This window comes from Solea solea, chromosome 1 (assembly GCF_958295425.1).
Source record: "Solea solea chromosome 1, fSolSol10.1, whole genome shotgun sequence".
NCBI lineage: Eukaryota > Metazoa > Chordata > Actinopteri > Pleuronectiformes > Soleidae > Solea > Solea solea.
Genome location: NC_081134.1, coordinates 31,674,472 through 31,702,370, shown reverse-complemented (window position 1 = coordinate 31,702,370; position 27,899 = coordinate 31,674,472). Strand labels below are relative to the sequence as shown.

Sequence of the window (27,899 nt, the reverse complement as noted above, 5' to 3'; positions counted from 1 at the left end):
ACCGATCCTTGCTGATTAAAACGGTCACACTAATGGAACACACTTGCTCCGAAATGTCAAGGTCACGGCTGCAAATTTCTATTTGACACCAAAGTGAAGAGCGACTCATGTAGAATGTGACGTTTTCACTCTGTACACACACAGTTTTACGCAACAGAATCAAAGGAATTGGGTCATTTTTACAGATGATTCAGTCCAGTAAGAGATGGTCACCACCAGGAATCATTTAGGGAGGGTTTTTATTCAGGTCACAATCATTTAAAAACAAGACATAACTGTTAAACGTGACAATATTTACAGTATTTCTATTTTTTTTTTTTTTTTTTTTAAGTCAACAGAAACCAACAAAAAACATTGTTTACTTACAACAGCCGCTAATGTGTGTGAGACAGAGATCATGGTTTTTTGTTTTTAACACTTTACAAAAATTAATCTTTAAACTAACCCCAGTGTGTAAGAATTAGCAACATCTAATGGTGAGGCTGCATAACTGCAACAAATATCCCTGGCCCAGGTACGGCAGGGGGAATACGGTGGCCTTCACATACCAATAAGGGATGTCCCAAAAAAAAACCAACACTAATTCACGACTCTACACGGAGGGACGCACAAAATTATCATTAACATTGGCATCGCCAATTTTGGCTTTAAAATGTATTATGAGATATGGGCAAACATGACTACTATTGCTACTACTAGCTTTTTCTTATTTTCTGGCTTCATTGCTTCCTTTGACACAGAAATCATTAAGACTGAATCATTTTGGTTTGTTGGGGAAACTCCCGATCAACATTTTTCAACATTTTCTAAACCAAACAATTACTCCAGTAATCGAGAAAATAATCGACAGATTAACCGACTATCAAAACAGTTAGTATACTCTGGGAACTTTTTTCAATTTCAGTCCATAAACCCTCCTAAATTTAGATATATAACTATATTTCTTTAAGGGTACAATCACCTGTGTTTTTCTCCAGAGATTTTTCACCAGTAAAGTTGCTAAATGTCACACACTGCACCTTAAACGATTGTCGCTGTAGCTGAGAGTTCGTACCGCACTCAAAGTCCACGTTCTCCTCAGGCTAAGGATTGCTACGTTTCTTCATCATAGCGACCATCAGTTCTGACATCAAGTCACCATCTCCTCCTCCTCCTCCTCCACCACCTCCACCTCCTCCTCTACGCAGTGAAGGTGTAGTCCTCTTTGGTGGCATAGGAGGCATCTTCTTCACTGACCCCGATGCCCGCTCTGGGGGTCTCGGGGCAGGGGCACGAGGAGCGGCAGCAGGTGGCGGAGGAGGCGGCGGCGGTGGTGGAGGTGGTGCACCAGTTGCTACGAAGACTGACTGAGGAGGAGGTGGTAAAAAGCCCGGGTCTGGTGGTGGCGGAGGCAGAGACTGGCCCACGCCTTTGAAACAAGGAGGTGGTGGAGGTGGTAGAGAGTTGGCCGACAGCAGAGAAGGAGGAGGAGGAGGTAGTGAACCCATGGCTGGAGGAGGCGGCGGGAGGAAGTCTGGTGGAGCGTCGGATGACTCGTCCATGGGTGGAGGTGGGGGTGGAGGAGGGAGGTCCATCGCAGGTGGAGGTGGAGGGAAGTTGGTGGACAGGTGTTGCTGTCGTGCGGCAGCTTTGGAGGAACTCTTGGCAGCGAGAGGAGGCGGTGGAGGAGGAAACGCTGGGTCTGGAGGAGGTGGTGGGAGGATTCCAGTCAATGGTGGAGGAGGAGGCGGCGGAGGAGGAGGAGGCGGGCAGTTTCCAACATCCTAAGATATAAAATCAGTATTTATAGTTTTCATTGACTTTTACTGCACAAATTGTACATAATATGAATAATGGTCTAAACATTTCCTGTTGAATGATGAATTTATGAATTGTAAGTTTTAAATGATTCTAAGTTAATGACAACTGAGACACTTGAGTCTTGAAAAGTAAAGTAAAAGGAACAGAAATCTAAATGTTTCTATTTAAACTCATAAACAGCACACACTTCATCCTTTACCCTTTTCCACGAGCGAAATCATGAAGATAAAATAAATAATCATTTATATCTTTAAACCATGTAAATATGCAAATGATATGAAGAAATGATTGATCCTTTCTAATTTTTAGTATAAAAGAGAAATTTAAATCTTCATAAATGAATAAATCACCAAAGAAACTGTCGATTTGAGACTTTAGTTGAAGGAATATTATGTTTATTGACTTTCCTACATATACCATTATTAGCTTTTTTATTTAAATGGCTTTGTTTTTGCACTTTTATTGCTTTTTTTTTTTAACACATTATGTTTATTACTTTGTGTACTTTTGATGCAAGACGTTATTCTTTGCTCATGTTTTATTGTCTTTTAGGGATTTTTACATTCACTGCACTGTTGTAACTTTCCTTTCCTTTAGAATTATAAATTATAAAACGGTCATTTCTCTGCCAATTCACACCCGTTTTTCGTGGGAGCTCCTGAAAGTCTCCCGACACTCATAGACCAAAACTTTAATCTTTTGGACCGATAGGCGACTCGCTCTACCACTGAGCCCACCTGTAACTCACTGTAGTGGGACAAATGAAGGATTATCTGTTTAAATGTGTTGGAGAAACGGTGATGGATGAACTGTTCCAACTATTTCACGGAGAAATCAATAATCAATAGCTTCATTGCTGATGGAGATGATGTTGCTCACCTTGAACACAGGTTCAGGTTGGGGCTTGGGAGCGTGACCATTTGCTCTGGCTGAAAGCAGAAGAGAAACATCACCTTTAACACAGCAGTGAAGTGGAAAGATATAAATGTTAACCTTTGACATCATTGAAAAACAGACCAGAGCCTCTATGTGTGTGTGTGTGAGTGGTTCTACCTTTGATGGTGGGTGAGGGCGTTGACTCGCTGGAGCTTGGCGTGACACTTCGGTTCGTCCACGCAGAGTTGAGGACCGCTTTCTTCTCCGCAGTTTTAAAGTTTTTGTACAACGAAGCTCCATACTGGAAAGTGTGAGAAACATGTCACAGATCACGATCTCACTTCTCTCTCTGGTTCAGCTTTTGTTTGTTTTTAATATTAAAAGCAGGAACAACCCTGCTTCTACCTGAGACCGTCGAAACATACATACATACATACATACATACAGGAAGTACGACCTGTATTCACCTTTTTAAAAGCAGCGCTCTCTAATGGTAGTGGTAGTTTACTAATTGGTTAACCCTTAGATATGGTTACGTTAACACTCCTAGAGCATCAAAATGTTATCTTTTTTTTTATTGTTTTAAACCAACATCAGTCCTTTCCATATATTAATGAATTTCATAAATTGTAACCCTTAAATTGCCACATTTTTATCACGATGCACCTTCATTTTAAGTCATATTTCATAAAACACTCACGCTAATACACCTAGAGCACCAAAGTGTGCTCATAAAAAAAGCCCTCATCATACAGATCAAACATGAATGCAAGTTTTTAACCCCTTAAAGCCAAGTTTTTGTCATGATGCAGTGATTTGAACGGGTTTCAACGAGGACATTTTTGGGCGTAAGGTGTGTTAGTGTGAGTATTTTAGTTAACGTTGTTTACAGTTGACTAAAAATAAAAAATACATGAAAAAAAATTGAGAAAACTCTGGCATACACTTCTTTAACAATATGCAAGAAAAAAGGATAAAATATTCTAGAAATTAAAAGCCAAAAACACAAAAAAATGTGTCTCAGGGTGTTTGGGTCTCTTGTTACTTGTACTTTACTGCCTAACCTTCCCCCCCCCCCCCAAGTCTAACCTCAGTAACACTTTATAACTTTATACTACCACATACATATAGCCGTATTCAGGGGTTGATCAAAAATGACCCATAATTACATTTCAGTTTGACGTGTTGTTTTACCTTTGCGATCCTTATTCCCGTCACCCACAGGTTCATGGTCCAAGCGTCATCACAGCACAGGTACTTGATGTACTGAGAGTCCTTCTGGATCTGAGGATGCTGTGGAGACACAAAACTTTCAATTTTCTTGACATTTTAACCCACAAAACTTCTGTCTTTCTTGTTTCTGACCGTGAGGATCTGCTACTTTCTGTCTAAATGGTAAATGAGAAACCTAAAGAAAAAAGTTTCAGTGTCACATTAATGTTAAATATTAGTCGTTTGAAAACACTGCTTCGGGCTTTGGGACAGATTTTTATTTTATTTTCTTGAGACACAATAACTCAAACCATAATACTGGAAACAATCTCCAGATTTAGTGATAGAAACCTTTCCTTTCATACTTTTATCCAAGTCTTATAGATGTATCATTTAACAATAAAAGCTATTTTTCCAACAATTTTCTTTCTTTCTTTAAATGTGTCATTTTTAAACAATGACAGATCAAAAACAGTAAGTGAATAATGTCAGTGTGCATTGGATTGTATTTGTTATTGTAGTGTAGTGGAAACATTCCACTGTCTTTGCTTGAGGGCTTTAACTAACATAGGAAACATGTTAATCTGGTGTTGCTTCACAGTGAGCCACAAGGGGGCAGAATGAGTCTGGACTCAGAATTAAAGGGCAATGCCACTTAAATGGATTTTATTCTTGTACATTTTCCATAGATGTAGGGATAAGTCAGTCAGTAACTCATCTTACTGCACAAAATGAAGAAAAACAATGTCATTTTTGGCATGTAAAGGCCACCATAGTTCTTTCACATGCTCGGAAAAGGGAGGGAAGAATGGATAAGTCACCTTTAAATACCCCACATAACGTCACATTATTAGTTGAACACGGTCTTTGAGATCCGTGTGTGGTATCAATTTACATTGTATCCCGTGGTGTGGTCTACGTCCATGGTTCTCAAAGTGTGGTGCATGTACAACCAGTGTACCACACCACGCGAGTGTGTGGTACACACTATTTTTTTTTTTTTTTATTATTTATTTATTTATTTTTATTTTTATTTTTATTCTGTGTTACTGTTTACTGGTGGTAAATCAGAGGACGCTCAGAAATACAGTTCTACTGTCGAGGGTATGTGATTGGAGAGTGGAGCTGAGGAATTTTGACCAGAGTGCTCAGAAAATTAAACAAATACCAACAAAATAATAATTAGAGTCAGTCTAATTTCACTATGCCAGTGTGTGATGTATATGTGAGGAAGAAGAGGATGATGAGAGACTAAATCTGCCTCCTGTGAAAAGTCTATATACACCCCTGTTACTTCAAGAGCTCAGTATTTTCTCAGGTTGTTCTTGGTCTAAAAAGTTTGAGAACCACTGCCCTTGGACCAACTTATTTCCTCTTTGTACATTTTCTTCTTCTTCTTCTTCTTCTTCTTCTTCTCTTGGACTCGGTCCGTCTTTCACTGGTTGGTAATTCACTTTCTTTGCTTCTCTAAGCTCCTTTCACTTTGATCTTCACCATCTCATCTATTGGTTTTGCTGATTCTGGGGTTTCCCGGACAAAAAAAAAAAAAAAGAGAAAAAGAAAAGATGCAGACTTTCACATCCTTTTAAGACTCAACCACCAAAACCCCATTTAAGAGCTTTTTTCCTTTATTTAATTTCACGTCAGCACTTTTCACTCATTAATGAGTACTGTGTGAACCCCCAATCACTGATAATACTCCCGTTTTTGAAGCTCTTGTATTTGATGAAATGAAGCAGTGATTTTAGAGCTATTTCTTTTATAGAAACCCCTTTGTTACACAAATGCTTTAGAAATTCACCCTGTTCCCTCTTCCTCACCACCGACCCCTTTCACTTCTTCAAACTAAAATATTTATTGTGTTTCACAGTTCCAGAAACGTTAAGCAGCTGAGCCGTTTAGCTGAGTGTAGACTTGGGAACCGTTCTGCACTACTAATAATAATAATAATAATAATAATAATAATAATGATGATAACGGCTACATTTAGGTCTCTTCCATCATTTCAGACTGTAGAATACAGTAAATGTGCAAGTTTAGGGAAGTTTCAGCTAAAGTAAGGCCACAGTGAAATGTGTGTATTTGTAGCTTTGACGATCCATCCATTCTTGTCTGCACCCCTGCACGCCATAGCTGTTGATTTTGTTTGTTTATCTGGTTACATTCTCATTTTTTTATTCATTAATGCTTCATTCTTTTTGTAGTTTTTATATGTGATGGGTCACGTGACATGTTGGACGTGTCCCCAAACAATGCCAAGATTTGGCTTTAAATGAGTTGCTATATTATGCACAAATCACCAAAAAGGTCGTCCCATATAGAAAGTTAGGGAAACACTTCTCTAGAATACAGTATAGGGCTGAAACAATTACTCGATGAATTGATTATTAATCTCGTTTAAATGTGTATATTTTCTGGTTTCTTTGCTCCATATTAACAAAGAAATTGTTAAAACTGAATTATTTTTGGTGTGTGGACAAAAACAAGACACTTGAGAACATCATCATTTCCAGGTCTGACGAACACTGAGCAACATGTTATGAACCAATCGATTCACAGATAAATAAATTATGATTATTGAAAAACGTATATATCTTTGGTTATTATGTTATATGTGGACGTGCATGTGGCATATAAAAGCAAAAATAAACATGATCTGAGTCAGCATCACAACAACTGAAGGTCAACATCAACATCAGAATAACATAACAGAGAAATAACAATAATTTACACAGCAAGAACCTGGTTGGGTTTGGAGTTAAACCAAATACTTTGTTGTTGTAAAAGCAAACATTATTTTTTTACCTTCAGGATAAAGCAAAAGTCAGTTGGAGCCTTGTGTTTAGTCCTGAAGTCTTTGGCGTAGTACACGTTCACGTTGTCAAACTGGAGGAAGCAAACGAGGTCACGGGACGACTGCAAAGAAATAAGAGACGATTTAATCACAGTGGAATCTTTTTTAAATTAATTTCTTTTCATTTCTATGCGTCCAGTGAATGGAGTGCGTGCACCACAAGCAGTGGAGCATAATTCGCCGTACGAAATGGTATGTGTGGGAGCAGTTACCTAGAGATGTAAGATATAGAGTGAATATACTGTAGGTATCCAACTGGGAGCAAAAGCTCTAGTTGTTCTCAGCAGTGCGTGAAACAACAGTGAAGTTGATAAAGCAGAAATACAACACACACACACACACACACACACAGGTTATAGTCCCGGTGAGAAATGGAAAAAGAAAAAAAACCCTGACTTTACATTTCAAGGTTTCATTTGAAATTCCTTCTCTTTCTCTGCAGGATTTTAATCTGTCACTGCTCTAGCACAAATGAATGGAGTTTTGTTTTGTTTTTGGCATCGCCTCTCATGACCACTGACCTTGGTCTTCCCTTTGGGCACATAATAAATCCCCGAGGCCCTCAGCTGGAAGAGCCGCTGCTTCCAGGACTTCTTGCCGTCTTCTTTGAGGTGCAGCACCGCCTCCAGGTCGGGAACGATGATGGAAGTCCCGCAGAAGTTCTCCTGCAGAGGTGGACGAGGGATGAAAGGGATTTACCAAGAGGAAAAAAAAGAAAAACCCACATCATCCCAAAGACGACTTCAACTTGAGTCCATATCACAGAAAGCTCCCATTGTGAAGCCTCAAGATTTGCGATTTGACCTGCGTTATGTCAGCTCTTGAAACCTGAAATTCACAAACATCATCTGCAACCAGGCTCCAACTGGACAATCCAAGCTGTCAATCACACATATGTGCCGTGCTTTATCGTCTTCTTTTGTCTAAATGAGGACATGATTTACAAATGTGACGTCAGAAGATCTGGAAGTAGTGATTGAGACCATTGTCCTTTGGTGGAAGGTTATGTTCATTTCTTATGCATTATCTGTTATTGTATTGAAATGCATTTACCTCTATTAAAATCTCCTTGTCTTTGTCTTTCATGTCTTTGAGAGTTTTCTTGTCCTTCTTCCACAGATAAAAGTTCTGCAGGAATAAAACACAAAAACATAATTAGCACGAGTGACACAGCAGTCGGCAAGTTTTAAGCCATGTAAGCATGTTTTCCATTAACTCACACCATGGTACATGGTTTCATATCAGACTCTGTGTAAATCCTGCAAAATCACTGGAGCTGTGAGCCACAGCTGCCGAGTTAAAGATGCAAATGAGTTGTGCAAACATAACGTCATAAGATGGCTGCCTCAGTAAAGCAAGGACCTCCCCTAAAGAAAGTCATATTCTAAGGCTAAAAGCTTTTATAAGAAAGTGATTATACACATTTGTGTAGCATATTCAATTTCTGACAACAAACGCTACACAACGGACATTAAAAAAAATACAAATATTTTCATATTGCAGCTCTTTGTCCTGAACCCTTCCCACCAGATAAACACTGAAAGACACTTTTATTTGCGACTATTTTCCGTCTCTCTCACTCACATTTTTTTGATTGGGTAGTAAGCCTTAAGTAGCAACTGTTAGCATTCAAACAGGCTACACTAAGTTTGCTGTCCTTGGAAAACATAACATCCACTTAATATCAGAATGTCTGGCCTCTTCCCTCAAACCCAGTCATTACTGTGATTTATTTTGAAGCTATTGGACTGAGACATCGACCATAATTGCAATAACAAGACAGCGAACGTCACTATATGCTTTCAAAATCCCCTCACACACCCAGACGCTGTCCCGCGTGACAGAGCGACTTGGATTTGACATCAAAGTTTTTGCAGGTGAGACACAGCCTCACAGGACAGAACATTCTGGTAGCTCGTGTCAAAAGTTTAAGCTGTAAACCGATACGTACATGCACGTACTTTACAAAACGGGTCTGTCTTTTGTCTGGGGGACGTGGAAGACACGACGGAGTGCTTTAAAAATGAGAATATCTCCTCAGTTTTTTTCTCTCGCAAAAGCGTCAATTTGTCCCCGCCAACAGATCCATGAAACGCACAGAGATTATAAATGAACTCGTTGTATCAACAAACCTGCTGAGATCTTTCCGTCTTTGGCCTGAAGCCGTTATGTCTGATGTATTACAGTGAGGACATAAATGTACGGGGTCGTCCTCCTCGGGGCAAACACTCCGCGTAATTGACAACAGTGAAAATAGCCAGATGTCGCCGAAGAGAAACAATGTGGGGAGAGATTTTCACAAACCAAAGCCAAGAATAACGATGCAGAAACACACACACACACACAACTATATTAGTTACTACATTAGTGGAAGTATGTACAGATGAGGGAACCAACCTGTGGGTTTTTGAAAACCGCGTATTTCTGGCCGCACTCTTTGAAGAGGATTTTGTTCTCGGTGTCCCTCGTCCACGCTAAGAGCGGCTCCACGAGGTTCTCGTGGTCTTCAAACGTCCGCTCTGCAGAGACAAATCGAACAGACAGTCAGCAGATCATCACCTTGGAAGCCACACTGTGTGTAAACCATATGAGATTAGATTTCCTGTTACTATTTGGAGAAACAATAGTTCAATCTGAGTATTGAAACAGGTCTACACCTAATATATCCAAATGTGAAATTGAAAACCGACCCAAACTTGACAAACTTGAAAAAAGTGGGTTACTTTTAATTTCATTATTCCATTTTCCACAAACAATAGAAGGACTAGGTCTGCAAATGTATGTGTTTTATGTTTTAAGTACATAGGTTTTGCGGCTCCAGATACAATTCAGGTGGAGAGGGAACATAAACGGTCTGTTTCCCTCTTCATTTCCAAAATATATACAGTAAGCGCCTGGCAGATGGATGTACAGAGACATCTGAGGAGAGGCTGGAGGCATGGACATGGAGAGAGGACCTACAAGAAGACATCTCAATGGAAGAGGAGGCACTGTAGTAACTACTAATACCAGCCTGAAATGACCGAAACACAAAGATTCTAGAAGATCCAGAACATTTTACAGATCCAAGTCCCTCCAGGTTGTTTATATTAGGTTTATACCCAGATAACTTAATTAAAAAGAATTCACAAATATCTGTAGATTAAGGCATAAAAAGAATAATAATAGCCATCTCATGGAGAGAAAAAAGAAGACCAAATGACCTACACAATAAAATAGAGGTGATCATCATTTCCATGTTTGACAAACAACAATCAACATTTTCTGATATTTTATGGACCAAACGACTACTCCATTAATTATGAAAATGATCGTTAGTTGCAGCTCTACAATAAAACATCAACAATATAAATTGCCATCAGATCTGGGACCGCTTCATTTACTAACTAACAGGAACAGATGTGATGTGTGTGCCAGGAGACGTGTAAACGTCCTATAAAATGGACTAAAATTATAGTGACAACAATAAAAAATAATGTTGGTAAACTGTGGCAACAAGTAAAAATAGGTATTTCTCTGAAACGGTCTCAGTTAATGGTATCCAGGCCAACTTTATTGAGAGAAGGAGGTCATTTGTGACTTGTGTACTTCTGCTTTTGCCTCTGACAGATGGCTCTGCACATGATTACATGACCAGCAACAGTCACTTGTTCGGGCACTAAAAAAAAAAAAGAAGACTAGTGATGTCATTTTGATGTCATGGAGACGTTTCACAAAGTGTAAACAGTCCAGTGAGAATCTCACATGACTGATGTGTGTGTGTGTGTGTGTTCGTTTACTCTCTGCCATTCGTCAGCCACAGAAAAACGTTTCGCAGCACAATCACAAACATGACTGCCAATACTCTGGCTTTGGAAGATCACTCTCTCACATTTTTTATTTAAACTGGAACCTGCCACTCTTTGTCTCCCTTTATGTCCTCCGTGTCCCTTCCGTTTATGGCTCTGCACTGTAAACATGCCAAAACAAAATGCTTCACCATGTGTACGGTGGCTCACGCTGCCACGCACCTTTAAATCAGCTTCACATCAAAGTCAGTTTCACAGCTGCGTAATTTACTTTTTTTTTTTACTTAAATGGACTGAATTAAGGATGGGGTCGATAAAATAACACTCCCTCCCCCACAAAGCCGCCTGTCGGAGAAACTTTAAATGGCATTATAAAGTTTGAAAACACATTAGGAACACTCTCCTCCTCCTCCTCCACCTCTTTGCCCACACACGCCCGCACACACACTGCAATAGATCTAAATCATATACTGGGCATTTGACTGTAGTTTAGCCACGCTCGCCAATTACAGGTTCCCGGCCGTGGCTGGAGGTAGGAATTAAATAAATTGCTGCCAGCATTTCCACTCCAGAGTTTGACTGTTACAATCATTAAATGGACGGTGTGACTTTGCAGCCGCAGTGAGTTATTGGAAGTAAAAACTCCCTTTGAACGGCGTTAACCACGCAGTGTGGCGTGGATGGGGAGCACATGGCTGCAAAGATCTGTAGGTCCCCCCCCACCACTGATAAAGATTAAACATAAGCTAACATGTTGTAGTTCTCAGAGTGTATCACACTCTGGAGGAGTTCACACATATGAAAAGGTGTGAATGAATTGTTTCCGTTGTCAGGCTGTCGCTGTTAGTCAGAGGAGGCAGAGGAGACCCCCCCCCCCACCTCCCCGATGTTTGAGTCAAGTGTGCCACAGAGAATTTATAGCGAGCTGTGCTTTATCCCAGACAGCTAATTTCAGCGTGGACTATCATTTTGGTTTAAAAATAAAGAGTGTTGACCAAAGGGAAACACATCCCATTTCCTCATTTGTTTTTGCACAGGCAGCAGCAGCAGCAATAACTCACTGTTTGTCACAATCACAATTCAAGCGGACAGTAAAAGACAACTCCTCTTCAGAAGTTTACAGTGTAGATTGGATATGTTTTTAAAGATTGTGAAATGTTTTCTGACATTGACACCACAGGAAGACGTGTGATTAAAGAAAACGTTGCTAATGGGGCTTCTTTTCCTGCTGAGCCGGTACTAAAATGTAGAGCTGCAGCTAACGATTATATTCATAATCTGTTGAGTATTTTCTCAATTAATCGAGTAATCGTTTGGTCCATGAAATGTCAGAAAACGTAGAAAAATATTGATCAGTGTTGGGTCAAAACCTGGAAATGATGATGCACTTAAATGTCTTGTTTTTGTATGTCCACAAACAAAATTCATTCAGTTTTAATGAATGATCTTTGTTATATGGAGCAAAGAAACCAGAAAATATGCACATTTAAGGAGCTGAAACAATCAGAAATCTTGTTTTGATAATGAAAAAACCCTCAAACCGATAAATCTTTTATCAAAATAGTTGACGATTCATTTAGTAATCGATTAATAATCGATTATTCGAGTAATTGTTTCAACTCAACTAAAATGTGACGTCAACAGACAGTGTTGTCACTGGAAGAGTCATGAGCATGACGTCCGAAACAAGAATCAAAGCCAACAATGCCGAACTGTAGATCAGTTAAAAAGACTCAAAAATCCTGTCTATGTCTAAAATCCCAATATTTAACAGAAGAGTCCAGACAGGAGTCTGTGCTCCGGTCGTGCAGGAAGTACTGAACTATTCTGTGAACAAATTTTTTTTTAATCGACTGATTCTAATGATTCAGTTACATCCAAAACAACTGCTTTAATTCAATTAAATGTTATTTGTATAGTGCTGAATCACAACATACATTATCTCAAGGCACTGAAACCCAACAGTTCACACAATGTCCAAACACTAGAGGCATCAGTGGAGCGAAAGAACTCCCTTCTAAGAGGAAGAAATCTCTGAAAGAACCAGACTCAAAGATGTGCAGCCATCTGCCAAGACAGGTTGGGGTGAAAGGAAATGAGGGACAGAGAAACTTTACAAGTCACTAGCTTGTGTCGCGTATAAAACCACATCACTGCAGTTTTGTGCAGCTGTGTTACGACGGCCACGCCGAGGCGGAGCTATAAAGTAATGTTAAACAACTTGACTGATACCAGATTGCACCACCATGAAAGGAAAAGAAAGTCTACAGTCTCACCAGTGGATGTCACCAATTCTTACACACTGAACCCAAACTTCTTGTTCTAATTAAGTTTAACAAAGTGTCCAAGCAACGAATTTACTTAACACACGAGATTTAACACACACAATAATAAAAGATAATAGCATTTCACAGGCTAAACACACACACACACACACGCACAGGGTGAAAAAGTACAGTGTCTCCTTTTCGGTGCCATGTTTCTTTAACACCGCAAATTAGTCTCTGTAACAATCTGATGAAGTTGTTAGGAAACAGATGGTGATGAAGGGCTGGAGTAAATATAGCACAGGCTGCTCAGACGGAGGACTGAGATCATACGGCTCCTATTTCCGCGTGACAGGGCGGATGACTGACAGTGTCCGATACAACAAATTAAACCCACCTGTCTGTGCTGTGTGTGTGTATGTCTGTGAACGCGAGCGAGGCAGAGAGACTACAGGAAAGAGAGGAGGAGGAGGAGGGAGGGAGGAGGAGGGAGAGAGAGATGAATGGGAGCATGATCAGTGTTTCATTATGAGCTTGCTGCAGTGTGGCCATCGTGCCAATAAAAACACAGTCCATCATCTGGTCCAGGATGAAATATACCACTCTGTACAGTGAGTGTGTGTGTTTAGTTGACAGATAAAAACACAATGAAGGCTTATGTTGTTAAAGTGGTAACGGTTGCTGTACTATTCTTATTGTATGTCCCAGAATTACCCTTTTTCACCAAAGCAGTGTCAGGCCGCGATATCAGCGCGCTTCATTTACATCAGAACCCGGGAGAGTCGTGACCTCCGAGTTACACACTGTCTACGAAATTTGGGTGAACTCTGTCCCGTTTGTCCCAGTTTGGACGTGTTTGAGCCTAAATGCACAAATGTGATTTGTTGGGCTGGTGAACATTTTTCAGTTTGTATGCGAGCAAAACCAAGCATCATCCTATTAATCTTGTATGAATCTGTAGGTTGGTTGTCTTAACCAGAGGAGGAAAACACAAATGCTGCTTTTTACTATTGTTAGGTAAAGCTACCTCTGAATATTTCTAGCCTCTTGTCATATCGCATCAGCAACTACATCATCGGGGTCGATCGCCAGCCTTTTCCTAAATGTTCGTAGAATGAAGTCATAATTCAGTAAAACTGCTTTCTCCTTCTATGGAATGAGCTGCAAATCATAATATTTTCACTACAGACGCTGCCTTCTTTAAACACCTTCAAAGGTGTTTTATGGAACGTCATGAAAGAAACATGTTGATATTTTACATAAAGCCTTTTTGAGGGGTTAGGATTGAGGATCTTGTTGGTATGGCCTGTAAACTTCTCCACTTTACTTTTATTACGTCTCTCTTTTTGTACTCTCCTTAAATAACTACTTCCTTTTAGCTTTTATATTCTGTTGTGAGTTTTATATCTCTGTAACTACTATTTGTGCTACTATCTTGACCAGGCCTCCCTGGAAGAAGAAGAGATCTTGTATCTCAACGGAACGTTCCTGGCTAAATAAAGGATAAATAAATATATTAAAAAAACCAGCAAATAAGCAGCGTTTCACAGTTCCCGAAAATGTAATTTTGTTCACAAATTACATTTTACTCTCACAGAGGAGCAAGGAAAAGCAGAAAATATTTATTTTTCACCATTTTGTGAGGAACTTAGTGGTCAATTACTGACATGTTAATGGACTTAATTGGATTATTAATTGTTTTAGCCCTACTCCAATATGATTATATATTTTTTAGTTGGTCTGTTGGATTCAATCTTCTGAGAATGTGGATATGATTCAAGGAGGAAATTTGTAGATTTTGGTGGTGACCTGGATATGGAGTCAGTGTTCTTCTTCTTTTCAGTCTTACCATGGTGCAGACTCCACCGCCACATGGTACACAATATTACGTCAAACTCACCAAGCTGCAGCTCAGGGTTGGTCTCGCACAGGCTCCAGTCCACGTTGCAGTCACAGTGAGTCTTCTCAAACATGTTGTCCAGAACTTCCCTGACGTTCTGCCGCTCGTCGACCATCAGCGTCTTGGAGCTGCCGTCGTTCATGAGCACCTTCACCACCAACTGTTAGAAAAACATTTGACTGTTTAAACTTTGCATTACTTTTTCTGTATTTTCTTTAATATAAACAACTTTCCAGATTGTTTAATTTTTCTTGTTTAACAAATCGGTAAACATGAGTTTTGACTTTTTTTTTTTTTTATCTTGGGTCCTTGCTGCACTGGCTGTTTTTGTGCTAATCTTCTCATCTAACTTTGTGAAAAGTAAGCAAACAACACTTAAATGTCAAATTGTTCCTTTAGCTGTAAGTTAATTTAGGTTTTTGTGCATCTGGGCGACAGATAAAAGTTCAAGTTTCCAACATTTCGTGGGCAGCAGCAGCAACAAAAGCAGGTGTCTCTGCCGTGACACATTGGATCCAAAGCACATGCGGGTTGTTTACTTTCCAGTTTAATTACAGGTTACATGTACTAAATGGCTGTTTCTGTCTCATAATGTTAGTGGGAAAAGTTGAGCATCAGCACTCTCTGCCTCTTTGGCTTTTTTTTTTTTTAATGCTTTTGTGTCTTTTGTTTGCAGCTGTAGCACCTCCTCCTTCCCAGAAGCTGGCTGAAATTAATTTCACTCTGGAATGATTTCCTCGCAGGCTCATATGGCTTCACACTTCCTCTCATCTGGAGACAAATCCAGCTTTGGAAAACCTGAGCGGTTTCACAGAACCAACGTCAGCCAATTGCTCTCATTGTGCCAAAAAAAATTAGGCTTTCGTAGATGTTATCACTCAACGGTTTAAAACGTTACAGATAAAAATTATTCCGTGGCCTCAACCGTCCCTGGAAGATAATATGGTTTGGGCGTGTGGTTGAATGAAATGTCACTGGATAGTAAATCATTCTTTAAAAACACACCAATGTTGTGGGTTTATGTCTGAAACTTGTCATAACCACTGAAAGTGCACCCAACAGCTCTGGCACAGATGTTCCTGTGAAAGTGACGTTAATACGGTTAGATAATGGTGATACGAAATAGTTTTTCTGTGTAAAAGTGCAGACTCTGGATGTGTAGTTTAGCATGCATCACATCACATAACGCATCATATCATCTTCACTGCGCTGGTTTAAAGATGAGAGGGTGACTATATATCACCCAAAGAGGAAAGCGCGCTGTTCTGCCAGCCATGAAAGCGCAAATACATCCACAGCTGTCCGTTAACTGTGACTGATGGCTGCTCGAGAGGAACAAAGAACTCCACTATATTTGAACATCCCATCTCTCAAAGTGAAGCCTGTGCAGCTGTAACTAACGGTGTCTTTTAGAAGTTGACAGTGCATGCAGTGAGATCAGATGAATACCACTTTACTGCAGAGTTTGAGCTTCTTACCTTTTTCACTTTAGCCTCTTTGAGCTTCTCGAGAGCAAGTTTGATTTTGTCTGCTTTCATCTGTGCCTCGATTTCTTCCTGAACAGAACAAACAATAACACATTTGTCATCAAATGGGACCTAACACGCTTTAATATTGTTGTTGTCTTAAACGACATGTGCTGTTTTGGAAGATACAGTACTGTAAGTATCGGGGATCAGATGTCTTGAATTGCCATTAGGGGGCGACTCAATCAGTTGCAATAGAGGACAGTTTGTATGCAAGTCTATGAAAAACTTCTAACCTGTTTTTTTAACACTGGTAAATTCTATTTATGACCACAACCACTGGTTTTAGGTCTTCTTTAATACATTGTGATGTAGTCCAATGAGTGGATGTGGGTGTGGTTGAATCACTCATCCCTGCTCAAATATGGATTATTCCGATTAAATGTGGGCCTGGCTGGCCTGGCTGACGGTTCACAAACTGGTCCAGTGTGTAAACACTAGTGACATCTAAGGGTGAAGCTGCAGACTGCAGCAAACAGAGGACTCCATGTAAGGGAATCTACGGTGGCCTTCACGTGACTTTAAAAAGCAAAACTCGCACACTGACCTCACAAGACCCTTGCCTCGAGTACATTAAAGGCTACAAAATCCCCATCCAAAAAATGATTTGAAGATAAAATACAACATATAACCTCCCTAAATGATGCTGGACCTTTTCAGCAAATTTTTAATCGCAAAAAACCTCACGTCAGGTCAGCTGTTCTCACCTGATTAACTGTTTAGCTTTAGCATCTTCTCATCTAACTCTCTGTGGAGAAGCAAAAAAAACAAAAAACCTGAGCTACTGATTTAATTAAAAATATATAAAAAGAGCTAAACTCATGAGGTGCAGTGTTGTGTTCTGATTTAGTCTTAATTTCAGAGCTTCCCACAGACGGAGATGTTGCCATTGAAGAATTTCAATTTGTGAAATTACATCTAATCTACAGGATCTCGGCCGGCGGTAACATGAAACCCTCATCTACGTCTAATAAATCAGGTGCGTTATACAGACTCTACCCATGGTGCGGCTTTAATGAAGTCGTACACCTCTCCCTGACACCGACACATTCTCTGCCTCGGCACAGCTGGTGTGCTTTCTTCAGTAAGATGAGGTAAGAATCTCTGCTGAAGCAATAACCTCCTGTCTGCCTTCAAACACGGCCACAGCTCACCTTCCTTCCCCATTCCAACCCCTTTGCTATTGATCCCGTTACTCTTTTCCTGCGTCATGGCTACACACATGTTTGATCTGTTCCAGACACAGTGACGGGTCTTTTGATCTCACCACGGTAACTGTCCAGGAACAATTTTTGCCATGATCTCACCAGTCTGTGCTACAGCAATAAGAGCATTAACAGTCAGACTGGGTGACAAGGAGGCAAAAAGGGACTTGCCAGAAAAACATACGCTGAGAACTCTGTGACCACAAAGGGCTCAGAAAGCACTTGCTCATTGTTAAACCAAGCTTGCTGTTTTTTTTTTTTAAAGGTTTCTGTTCTTACTCATTATATCTGAACTTTGTGTGAACTGTACCAACACAGAGGTGCCTGATCCTCAGCGGTGCATGTGTGTGTGTGTGCGTGCCAAAGTGTGAAAATTAAAGGTTTCTAAAGCTGTATTCAAGTTCAGCTAGAGAGAAACTCTCACAAGATATATTTCAATACTTTTCAATGTCCACAAAATAATAATCTGTGAATTCATTTTAAATTGTGTTGAAAATGTTTGATTTTCAAGGTTTGTGTTTACAGTGGCTCATGGAAAAGTTATTTCCATACTGCAGTGCTTTTTGGTTTTTCTACTGAATACAGTGAAAATATTTCAAAAGTGATACAGTAAGTTAATTCCTTCAATTGTCTGATGTTGCACCAGCGACAAGATATAAAGGTTTAAAGGAGCATTTGCAGATGTAGTTTATATGCGAAGGCGCTGCATGCACTGGCTGACACACCTTTGTCGGCTTTGTAGACTGAGGAGGCGGAGGTGGTAAAGGGGACGCAGCAGAGGAGGACGGGGTGCAAACACTGCTGCTCGTGCTGCTCGCTGGTGATGCGGGGTAATCGCCCGGAGAGGAAGGGAGGAGGCTCTCGCCTTTAAGTGGTGGTGGTGGTGGTGCTGGTGAAGGCACCTTCAGACCCTCTATGTCTGCCGCTAGCTTCTTTTCAGTCGCATCTAGGTCAGCGACCAAATCAGCCATGAGCGCATCCAAGTCATTGTCCTCAAGTTCATGTAGGGACTCTGGAATTGAATCAGGAGGAGAATCATTTTGTTAAAGCTCATGTATTAATTGTCAAGAGCATTGTCACCTTGCTTTGCCTTCAATAACAGTGCTCAATTTTAATTTTATGAGGTGGTGCTGTGGTGCGCTTCATGGGATTGTGGGTCTTCCCTTGATGCAAAAGGCACTCAAGTAAAACACATTGTTTGTATTGGAGTGGGACAGCGAAAAGCAATACCGCCCCAAAGTGATGTTTTTCAAAATACAACGTGACGTGCAGATTAATTATACGTCACGCATGAATGGTTCAAAACAGAACGACTAATGAGTTTACTTTTCATCTTATATGAGCCAGAGGCAAAACAACACAGTGACCTTAATCTTCATCGATAATCACCTTTTGAACAGTAGTGACTGCAGAGTAACAGGCCCTCTGCTCAGCAGCCATTTCGACATGTTTTAGCAGGAAAAGCACAGGTTTTGCTCATCACATTTACGACTGCCCTGTTCATGAACCAGCATGCAATTCTAAAGTGAGGAAACTACATGGAGCTCGGCCAAAATGGCTGCTTTAAAAAAAAGGGCCCAGTGCGTGTTAGAAACAAATCATTTTCTCGATCAGTGTCTCCCCAAAAATTGTCCATTAGCATCACACTACAGTAGCACAAAAGTAAACAGATAGCAAACAAATTAGTCTATGTGGGTATATAAATGTGACCACACACACCACACTCCCAGAAAAAATAACAATTTTTTCAAAAGAATTAAGCAAACAGCAGCCCAATCGGTATGATGTTGGATGTATTTCTTTACCGTTCAGGTCAGTGAAGCCAAAGGAGAAGTTGGCTTCCGTGTTGGTGGCCGGGGGGAAAGACACTGGAGGTGCCGTGTCCTGTTCCAGACTCTGCAGGGGGAAAAAACGAGTTTATAAGAGCATGGATAACATATCAGTACATACTCCGGGGCCAGACGCTCAGTGAGTTAATCCACAACACATTCTAAGTGCACTAAATCACACACGGGCCCCAAATATTATGTAAAAAAAAAAAAAAAAGTATACTGTATGTTTACACATTTTTATGTTACATCTGCTTTTAGGTATTACACCTAACAGGGCTTCTGTGTATTACAAGACTTCTCTTTCACTCTGGGGAGAATGGAAGTGGTTTTAAATGGTGGCCTGAGAACAACATCAAAGTGATCAGCAGGGTTTTGTTTTTTTGAAAAAAGGTGTAATCTCAAGCTGGATCACACATTTGCCATTTGACCTCTCCTCGTGAGGAAAATAGAATTTATGGCTGTTAGATTAGAGTGTTTCCCCCCCTGCTGTGCCTGTTGTGCTTCCCAGTCTCAAGTATCTCGGTGACCAGCGGTGGGTTTAAGTGAATCTGTCATCTGTCTTAGAGAGAGAACGGTCTATTTAGGTTGAGAGAATTAACCCTGAGAAGCCTGGATGAAGCCTGCAGCGGAGCTTCCAAGCACAAATGATGTTTTGATTACTATATCAGAGCATATGAGGCAAAAAAAAAAATCAGTTTTAGCATTACACCAAATAATAATATTTGCACTTCCTAAACAGTTTTATAGGCTTTATAATATATTGTATATTCTCCTTTTATTTAGGTTATTAAATTAACACCAATCGAGCTACAATAACACTTAATAATAACGTACATAATAGCTTTATTAACCGTTTACTTTAGATAATGTATTTGTTGTCATGACAACAGCTTAAGCTTACCTGAGTGAGGAGGTCCATCTCCCCCAGCAGGTCGCTGAACATGGCATCAATGTCATCCATCTGGTTAAAAGAACAAAAAATCAGACTGTTAACCATTTTTTTGGCCCTCCACATAAACAAAAACAAAATGTGTATGAATGAGCTCTGCTGATTGATGTTGCAGAGCAGCAGAGAATGTTCATTGATTGGATACGTTTGTCACGGCCGACGGCAGTCGAGGAATGTCTGGAATGAAGGACACAATCCACCAACATGGAGACACAAATGTTTGCTGCACTGCCTGTGGTAAGACACAGTACTACTGCCACTTGGTTTTGATGTGAGCGGTTGCACTGTTTGCCCCGAGGCAACATTATCCTGCAACCACACCAGCCAAGACTGGTGGAAGAACTGTACACATGACTTCCAGGCATTCTTTTCTTTCCTTCTCTTCTGCTAGGACTTGTTGTATCTTGTTTGCTGAACTGGAAGGTGCAATGTTATTTCAATTTTGCAGGTTTGGAAATGAGAAAAATAAAATACCCCTTTTACATACAGATCAGGTCATCAGATTTTGATTATTTATAGTTATCTTAAAAGAGTCCATTGCACTAGTAGATTCTGTATATCATTTACCCTGGATACGCCTGGATACCCTGTCAGTTTTAGGGCATATTAAAACAGATATGCACAAAGACTTATGGTTGTTTACATATTTGAATTAGTTTGAAATGAGGATAGTATTACCTTATTATAGTTATTACCATTAACCCTTAGGGCTGGGTCTAATAGAAGTCACACTTATACCACTAAGCAGAAAAAAGGCAAGCTATAAAAACATTGTACATTATTACATTCTACTTACAGGGGTGGAAAAAGCTTTTTTTTTCCTCCATTTCTCCACATTATCCAGAAGCCCAGATTGACACCAATATTTAATAAAATGCATGTATTCACACTTTAATGCAAGTGAGATTTAAAAAAAAAATGCAGTTTGATTGGCACAATTTTTGCACTTAATGCTATGAGTGTAACACTTGTTTGTACATTGTATTTTAAGTCTTACTGTAGGAGCTGCGCTGGAAATAACAAGATCAAGAAAAAAAACCCACAATCTTGCCAAAATTCATGCCATGTGAATGCACACAGCCAAATTATCAAACAAACGAAAATTGAAAAGCGCACATAGCCGACCCTGGGGTTAATAATCATTTGTTAGTTTTATTGTTTTGGTAATATTGATAATTGATTTAAAAAATTGATAATTGATTAAAAAAAAATGTACTGCTCAAATGTGTTGTACCGGATGATTATCCACTTGAGCCAGAAGACATGACTAAAAGAAGAATAAACTTGCTTCCGGCCCAACTAGCTATGTAGCTACATAGCCAGCGAGCTACGTAGCTACATAGCTAACGAAATATTTAACTAACTCTATAATCATCATTTCCAAACATTACGTTGACAATCAGTGCTCAAATTACACTCGAAAGAAACACTTCAATGTGTAGTGTTTGCCTGAATCCTTTTCTATCACAGCGTTGATTTATTTTTAAATTACCCTTAATGCTAAGGATAGTCTTTAGTCAGCTACGTCATCCCTGCCCACGAGACGTTGTACCTGTACCTGACGTAGTGTTGTTGTGCTTGGGGGACTTCGGCTGTTGTTCTTCTTCTTCTTGTTCTTATAATTCTACGCGGGTAATAAAACACAGGTGGGAAACTGTTGCTCATGCTGTTGCTGCCTGTCCTGAACCGGAGACGCCGCATTTTCACTACTCACTGTTGCCACGGTTACGTCAGCGTGTCCGCCATATTGTGAGTGGCAAGTTCGCGCCGTAAACAACGTAATACAGGTAGACGTGGAGAGTAGGTTTTCTCTATAATAAACCCATACACACGTGTTTAATGGTTAGATTCATCAGATTATGATGAAGCATTCTTATATTAAACTATTTATATTCAGTAAAGTACTAATAACATCAGTCACAGACGAAAACAAAAGAAGAATGTCTGCAAATCATGCTGTTTCTAGCTTTGTGGGGACCCTATGCAAGATGCTTATTGGGGGGGAGGGGGGGGCCCTAAACCCTATTCTGACGAGATTAGTTTTACATGCGGAGGTGGAGAAATGTCATTTTACCACACAACATCTATAATATTGTGAAATCTCTAAAGACAGGACGTGTTCCAGTGATATCTAGTGTCTTTTCAGACAGACTTTAGTTACTTTTCATTGACAGTAGTTGGTAAAACTGTCAAACAATCTCCAAACACAAGACATACTTTTTCCTAAATTAATGTAGTCTCTGTCAACACGGAAATGCGAGGCCGACATTTTCAAAAAAATACCGCTTCAGGTCCTAAAGCGCTGTATCTGTGTGGACAGAACGGAAACAAAAAAAGTACGTGTGCGTTCACCTAAACCTGTTTTCGTGTGGACGGGCCCTTAATCTTCGTGAATATAATTGTAATTGCATGTATTTTGTGTCTCGCCCTGTTTATTATGTTATTAACTTTATGAACAGCTATGAACAAATCATCAACTCCTGAAACACTCATTAATGAAACCGCAGCGAGCTTGCAATCTTGGGTTTTGCTATAAATACTCCCACAACTGTTATCTTAATGCCGTTTAACCACCAGACATGTGCACCGAAATGTCAGCATCATCAATGTTCATTATTTCAGATTAGGACAATAGCCCGAGAGGAGCGAGCGCTGAGCGCCGTGTTTTCCCTGAAAACATCTCCGCGAACATTCAGCTCCACATTTCCATCTGAAACGACGTGCCGTAATCTCTCTCCCGTGAATCATTTGAAGCCTCATTTCTCAAAGCAAATGTTATGATGGGCCCGGGAAACGCAGTCAAAACAAAGGCCCTGTTTTCCTACAGTGGAACATAAGCAGCAGTAATCACGAGCATGACTCCAGTGGAGGTGGGAGTTAAGTCAGTCACAGTGGAACGTTCATGCAGGAGAACAACGCTGTGTGAAACTCTTACTCCTCAACATTACTCAAATATGTTACCAGAAAATGACTTTGATAGAAGTCAAAGTCTTAACGTTTATGACATTTACTGGGGGGTAGGGCGAGTTGTCTTTCAACTGGAAGGTTGTGGGTTCAATTCCTGGCTCTGCTAGTCTATATGTGTCCTTGCCCATGTTGCAGTGTGTGAATGGGTGAAAACTGCAGTGTGAAGCATTTTATTTGGTCTGAGCAGACCTCAGGTGTTTGGGACGTGTGTTCCACAGGTGAGGAGCATGTACTGTATATCCATATATATGGATGCTTCATAGGGAACTAATGAGTCTAGGATGTATTTTGGTCCAAGACCATTCAGTGACTTAAGATTTTGAAATCTATCCTTTGACAAACAGGAAGCCAGTGTAGTGATGTGGTCCAGTTTCCTGGTATTAGTCAAAAAAGGTGAAAAACTACACTGCAAAAAAAAAAAGAGGGATCTAGAATAGAAAGACGTGCAATAGATGTATACATGTATAACAATAAATATGATGGATAAACACATCATACAGTCACACGTTTTATATATTAAATTAACAGCTATTAATATAATACAGCTTGGATATTTTAGTACCAACTCTGAATGAATTCAGTGAAGATAAATTCTATGTTTTACACGTCATTCAGTACTATGCATTGCAATGTATGTGATGTATATAACACAAATGACCTGTACTGTACGTGTGCTATAGGAAGGTTGTGTTGCACATTTCAAACTGTACGACTCGAAAGTTTAACCTTCTAAAGAAAAAACCATTATGTTCTTTATCATCTTATTGCCCCAAAAAAAGGTAAAAAATTACCACCATAGGAAATGAACGGGTACAACTTTAGTATTACATCAAACACATGGAAAACATTCCCACACACACACACTGACTCACCCATGTGTCCACATAGTGTAGCAATGATTTATGGTTTTTGTGCTGATATATAGGCAGTAAAAAACACTGTGGTCACATGAGACTGTAGACAGTGAACCAAAGGAACACTGGAGAAATATGATGTCAAAATAAAGTTTAGTATTATAAAGAATTATTAGATATGGTTCGGGTAAACTTTTTAGTTTTGTAAAGGTTATACTGACAATGACGTTGTCATCTACCTTTTTTCTGCCCCCTCTGAATCTAAGTGGTTTAAATCAGCCAAAAACAGATTCTCTTTCTTTGTCTCAATCAATATGAAAGTATGATCTTTATCAAAGTGTGACCGGACACAGCATGGACCGTGTTTAGTAAAATATCCAGAAAAAAAGAGAGAGAATTTAATGAAATGAAAACCGCGCGTGTGTGGAGCGGAGACGAGTGCGACTGATTGTGTTCCAGACAAAAGTTCATACAGTGTTGTGACATTAGATGTTTCTCATTTAAAATGTAAAATGGATCACTTCTAATGAGCCACACATGTCAGTTGGAACCTTATTAGAAGAAAACCTCCCCCCCCTCGTATGATTCTGGTGAATCGTGTGGGTGTGGTCATATTATTAGACAGCTATTTTGCAACGTGTCTGAATCTCACAACGTGGTGTGCCTTCATTTCCATGTATAAATGTGGAACTTTCTTTCTCTTCCTCTCACACATTTGCATGCAGTATGTGAACCCAGGGAGGTGGAGGAGCCACCTCCCTTTTTGCACAAATGGTTTGACCCTAAGAGGAAGTGGTGAAGGGTAAACTTCCTGTCAGCCTCAATGTTGAAACGGTATAGGAAATGATGACATGAGAAGCCTCCCTAGAACTTCACTTTTAGGTACACAGTTCTTTTCACCGGGCCGGTCATTGGTCTCTGACTCCTGGCATCCACGAGACATATTTCTGCCCAGAGAACAACTGCTCACTGGATATTTTTCTGCAGATGCTTGTGTGCGAAAAGCTCCAAGCCCTTCTGGCACAAACAGTCCTGCCACGTTCAAAGTCAATTAAATCACTTTCATCCTTTAGTCTGATGCTGATGAGATGAGGTTATCACGTTAACAAGCAGTTGAACAGGTGTACCTAATAAAGTGGCTGTCATATTTTTAACCTGTATCCTATTCTTTAAAAACAGCTGAAATAATTACTGAAGTGAAACTATATTTTTAAAACGCTAATCCCTTTGACCAGAGGTGGAAAATAATGAATTACATTTACTATACTTGAGTAGGGTTGTTTTGTGTACTTGTACTTTTTAAAGTAATTTTTTAAGTAAATTTGTCAATTTACTTCTACTTAAGTATGTTTTTTTCGGAAATACTGTACTTCACACGATGATGACAGGTGAATGATGAGGACAGGTGAATGAATGATGAGGACAGGTGAACTGGTGTTAATTAAGGTCCCTGAGTGAATAAGAAAGTTGAAGCATTCGTGACCTTTGACCCATTTTTGTCCATTTGCACGACACAAGAAAGAACCTAGTTTTTACCTTGAGTACATTTTTAGACCAGTACTTAAGTCAAATATTTATCACAATAGTGGTATTTGTACTATAGTACAATATTTCAGTACTCTTTCCACCTCTACATTTAACATCACACTTAATTATCATAGAGAATAAACACTGTATAAAAGCTGCTTTTAAAGGCCAAAAGTATTAAATAAAGCTGTTTCAAGTGCTTTTGATAAGACATTTCGCCATAAAAAGACAAAAAAGAAGAAATCTTTGGCTGAAGACAGTACAGGCTCTGTGAACCGAGGAAAAAGATTTTTTTATCAGCAACGTATGAAAGAACTGGAAGTGAAGGACCAACATTATTGATGCCGTACATGCTGTGAAGTCACTTTTCGATCTTAACACGTTTCTATTATGTTGCCACTTCAGAATAATTGGGTGAGATCAACTGCGATTCATATTCATGTTACGTCAGATGAAGGACTGAACAAGTTACTGTTTTTCTTTTCCCAAACTGCTCTGAGAAATATGCGATTCGTCAGCATTTGTGAATATTATTGAAAACACTCAGGCATGAAACCTGGCAACCCTCCACAACTCGCACCATGCCCTGTGAAAACACAGCACGCTGGGCTCTACTTCTGCTGCTGCGCGCTGCAACAAAGAGAACAAGTCGTCCTGAGTAATGTCACATATACACTATATACACTACGTCTGTGAGAGTTTTATTATTTTTAATAAGCTCAGCACATGAGTATTAGGGCTAAACTGAAGAAAAAAAACATTTCATCTTTCCAGAATAAAGTCATAATATTAAAAAAGATTACGACTTTATTCTTGAAAGACTATGATTTTATTCTCAAATCATTATGACTTTATTCTCATAATATTGCGACTTTATTCTCATAAGATTACGACTTAATTCTCATAAAATTACGACTTTATTCTTGAAAGACTATGATTTTATTCTCGAATCATTATGACTTTATTCTCATAATATTGCGACTTTATTCTCATAAGATTACGACTTTATTCTCATAATATTGCGACTTTATTCTCATAAGATTACGACATTATTCTCATAAAATTACGACTTTATTCTCATAAGATTACGACTTTATTTGGGTTATGATACTCCGTCGCAGTAACTCAACCTTCAGGCAAAGAAAACAACAGAAGCCTGTTCAACATAATGCACAGAACTCAGCAGCAGAAACAAAGCAACGGAAGGAATAAAAACCACAAATCATAAATTGATGCGTCTTTAACAGCGCACATAAAAACCTCATGTACTGTATGTGTTCGCAGAGGAAGCATATGTGTCGAGCTTGGGGCTCCGGTGTTCTCCTGAGTCTTTCGTGAGTCTGTATAAAATACATAACATTATAGTGCTTGTCTTGGTCCCAAAGCAGGAAACACACTGCTTTTTGTTTTAACTTCATCAGGTCGGATGATGGGCTGTTTGTAATTATCTCGCCTGGTTTTTTTCCCTTGTGACTTAATCTCATCATCATCAGAAGCCAAATACACACACACACACACAAAGGAAAGGAAAGAAAAGTTCCTATCATCAACGACAAGCTGACAACACTGTTAGCTTTTACAGCAAGAGGCCAAACCTATCGGTTTCATGTGCTTATTGAGTCATGTAGCAGTTCGACATCAGAGCTGGATCCACCCAGTAGGAAAGAAAACAAGAACACGCTCTCTTTTTTTTTTACATTAAAATACCCCAAAATGTCGTGTACGGCAACATAATTAACCTTAAGCTCACCAGAACAAAAAGATCTCACGATAAAGGGCTGTCCGTCTGTATCTGTATTTTCAACCACGATAACATGTATGCTTATAAATTGGACCACAAATACAGAAGTTGTGTAGAGTTGGGCGTTAAACTGAAGTTACAACAACCGACAACAGAAGAGTCAAAACTCACCTTTTTTCAAATGTTTTAGTCCTTTAAGTCAGTTTCAGGGTTAACGGCTTCATGGACACCGGATCCACCACCACCACGTGAACCTCTTTTAATAACCAGTCTAATATAAAAAGTTTCCCCAAACACCTCATGTGCGATGAGTGTGTTGGTGTGCACTGTCTCTCTCTCTCTTTGACTTGATTTCTTCTTGCTAAATGCGGAAGTTCAGGTCCAGACCTGTCACTGCATTCTTGCTCAGAGCTCCACACTTTCACAACAGTCCTGTCAGGGCAGCGCTGCGTGTCTCTCTCTCTCTCTCACACACACACACACACACACACACAGCTACATAATCAGAAAAAAGTTCCAATCAAGACGACGTGTCGGTGATTGACAGCGACTTGAGCGGATGATGAAGTGTGTGGAGGTAAAACGAGAGAAGACGTTGGTT

The 27,899-nt window shown here is 39.7% G+C and overlaps 1 protein-coding gene across 4 annotated transcripts; it reads right to left on the bottom strand.

Moving 5' to 3' along the window:
• Positions 1-222: 222 nt before the first annotated feature.
• On the bottom strand, positions 223-27,899 carry apbb1ip (amyloid beta (A4) precursor protein-binding, family B, member 1 interacting protein). Of its 4 annotated transcripts, none has more exons than XM_058644620.1 (14): positions 27,470-27,899; positions 20,162-20,221; positions 19,234-19,324; positions 18,154-18,440; positions 16,176-16,253; positions 14,698-14,857; positions 9,140-9,261; positions 7,796-7,870; positions 7,264-7,407; positions 6,694-6,804; positions 3,871-3,969; positions 2,854-2,977; positions 2,680-2,729; positions 223-1,763 (listed from the first exon to the last, which is right to left on the bottom strand). In XM_058644620.1, the coding sequence occupies exons 2-14, from the start codon at positions 20,219-20,221 to the stop codon at positions 1,083-1,085; spliced, it is 2,082 nt and encodes a 693-aa protein (XP_058500603.1). In that variant the 5' UTR covers positions 27,470-27,899; the 3' UTR covers positions 223-1,082. The 4 variants fall into 4 exon arrangements, with proteins under 4 accessions (XP_058500603.1, XP_058500622.1, XP_058500613.1 ...); XM_058644639.1 differs by lacking the exon at positions 27,470-27,899 and adding an exon at positions 21,762-21,936; XM_058644630.1 differs by lacking the exon at positions 27,470-27,899 and adding an exon at positions 21,768-21,936.

Excerpts from the sequence above, each read along its gene's own strand:
- apbb1ip (XM_058644612.1), bottom strand. The coding sequence starts at position 21,089 with ATGCATTTTATTAAATATTGGTGTCAATCTGGGCTTCTGGATAATGTG. Across the intron at positions 20,222-21,005 it reads AAAAAGCTTTTTCCACCCCT|ATGGATGACATTGATGCCAT; the intron begins GTAAGTAGAATG and ends TCTTTTAACCAG. Across the intron at positions 2,730-2,853 it reads GCCCTCACCCACCATCAAAG|CCAGAGCAAATGGTCACGCT; the intron begins GTAGAACCACTC and ends TTCTGCTTTCAG.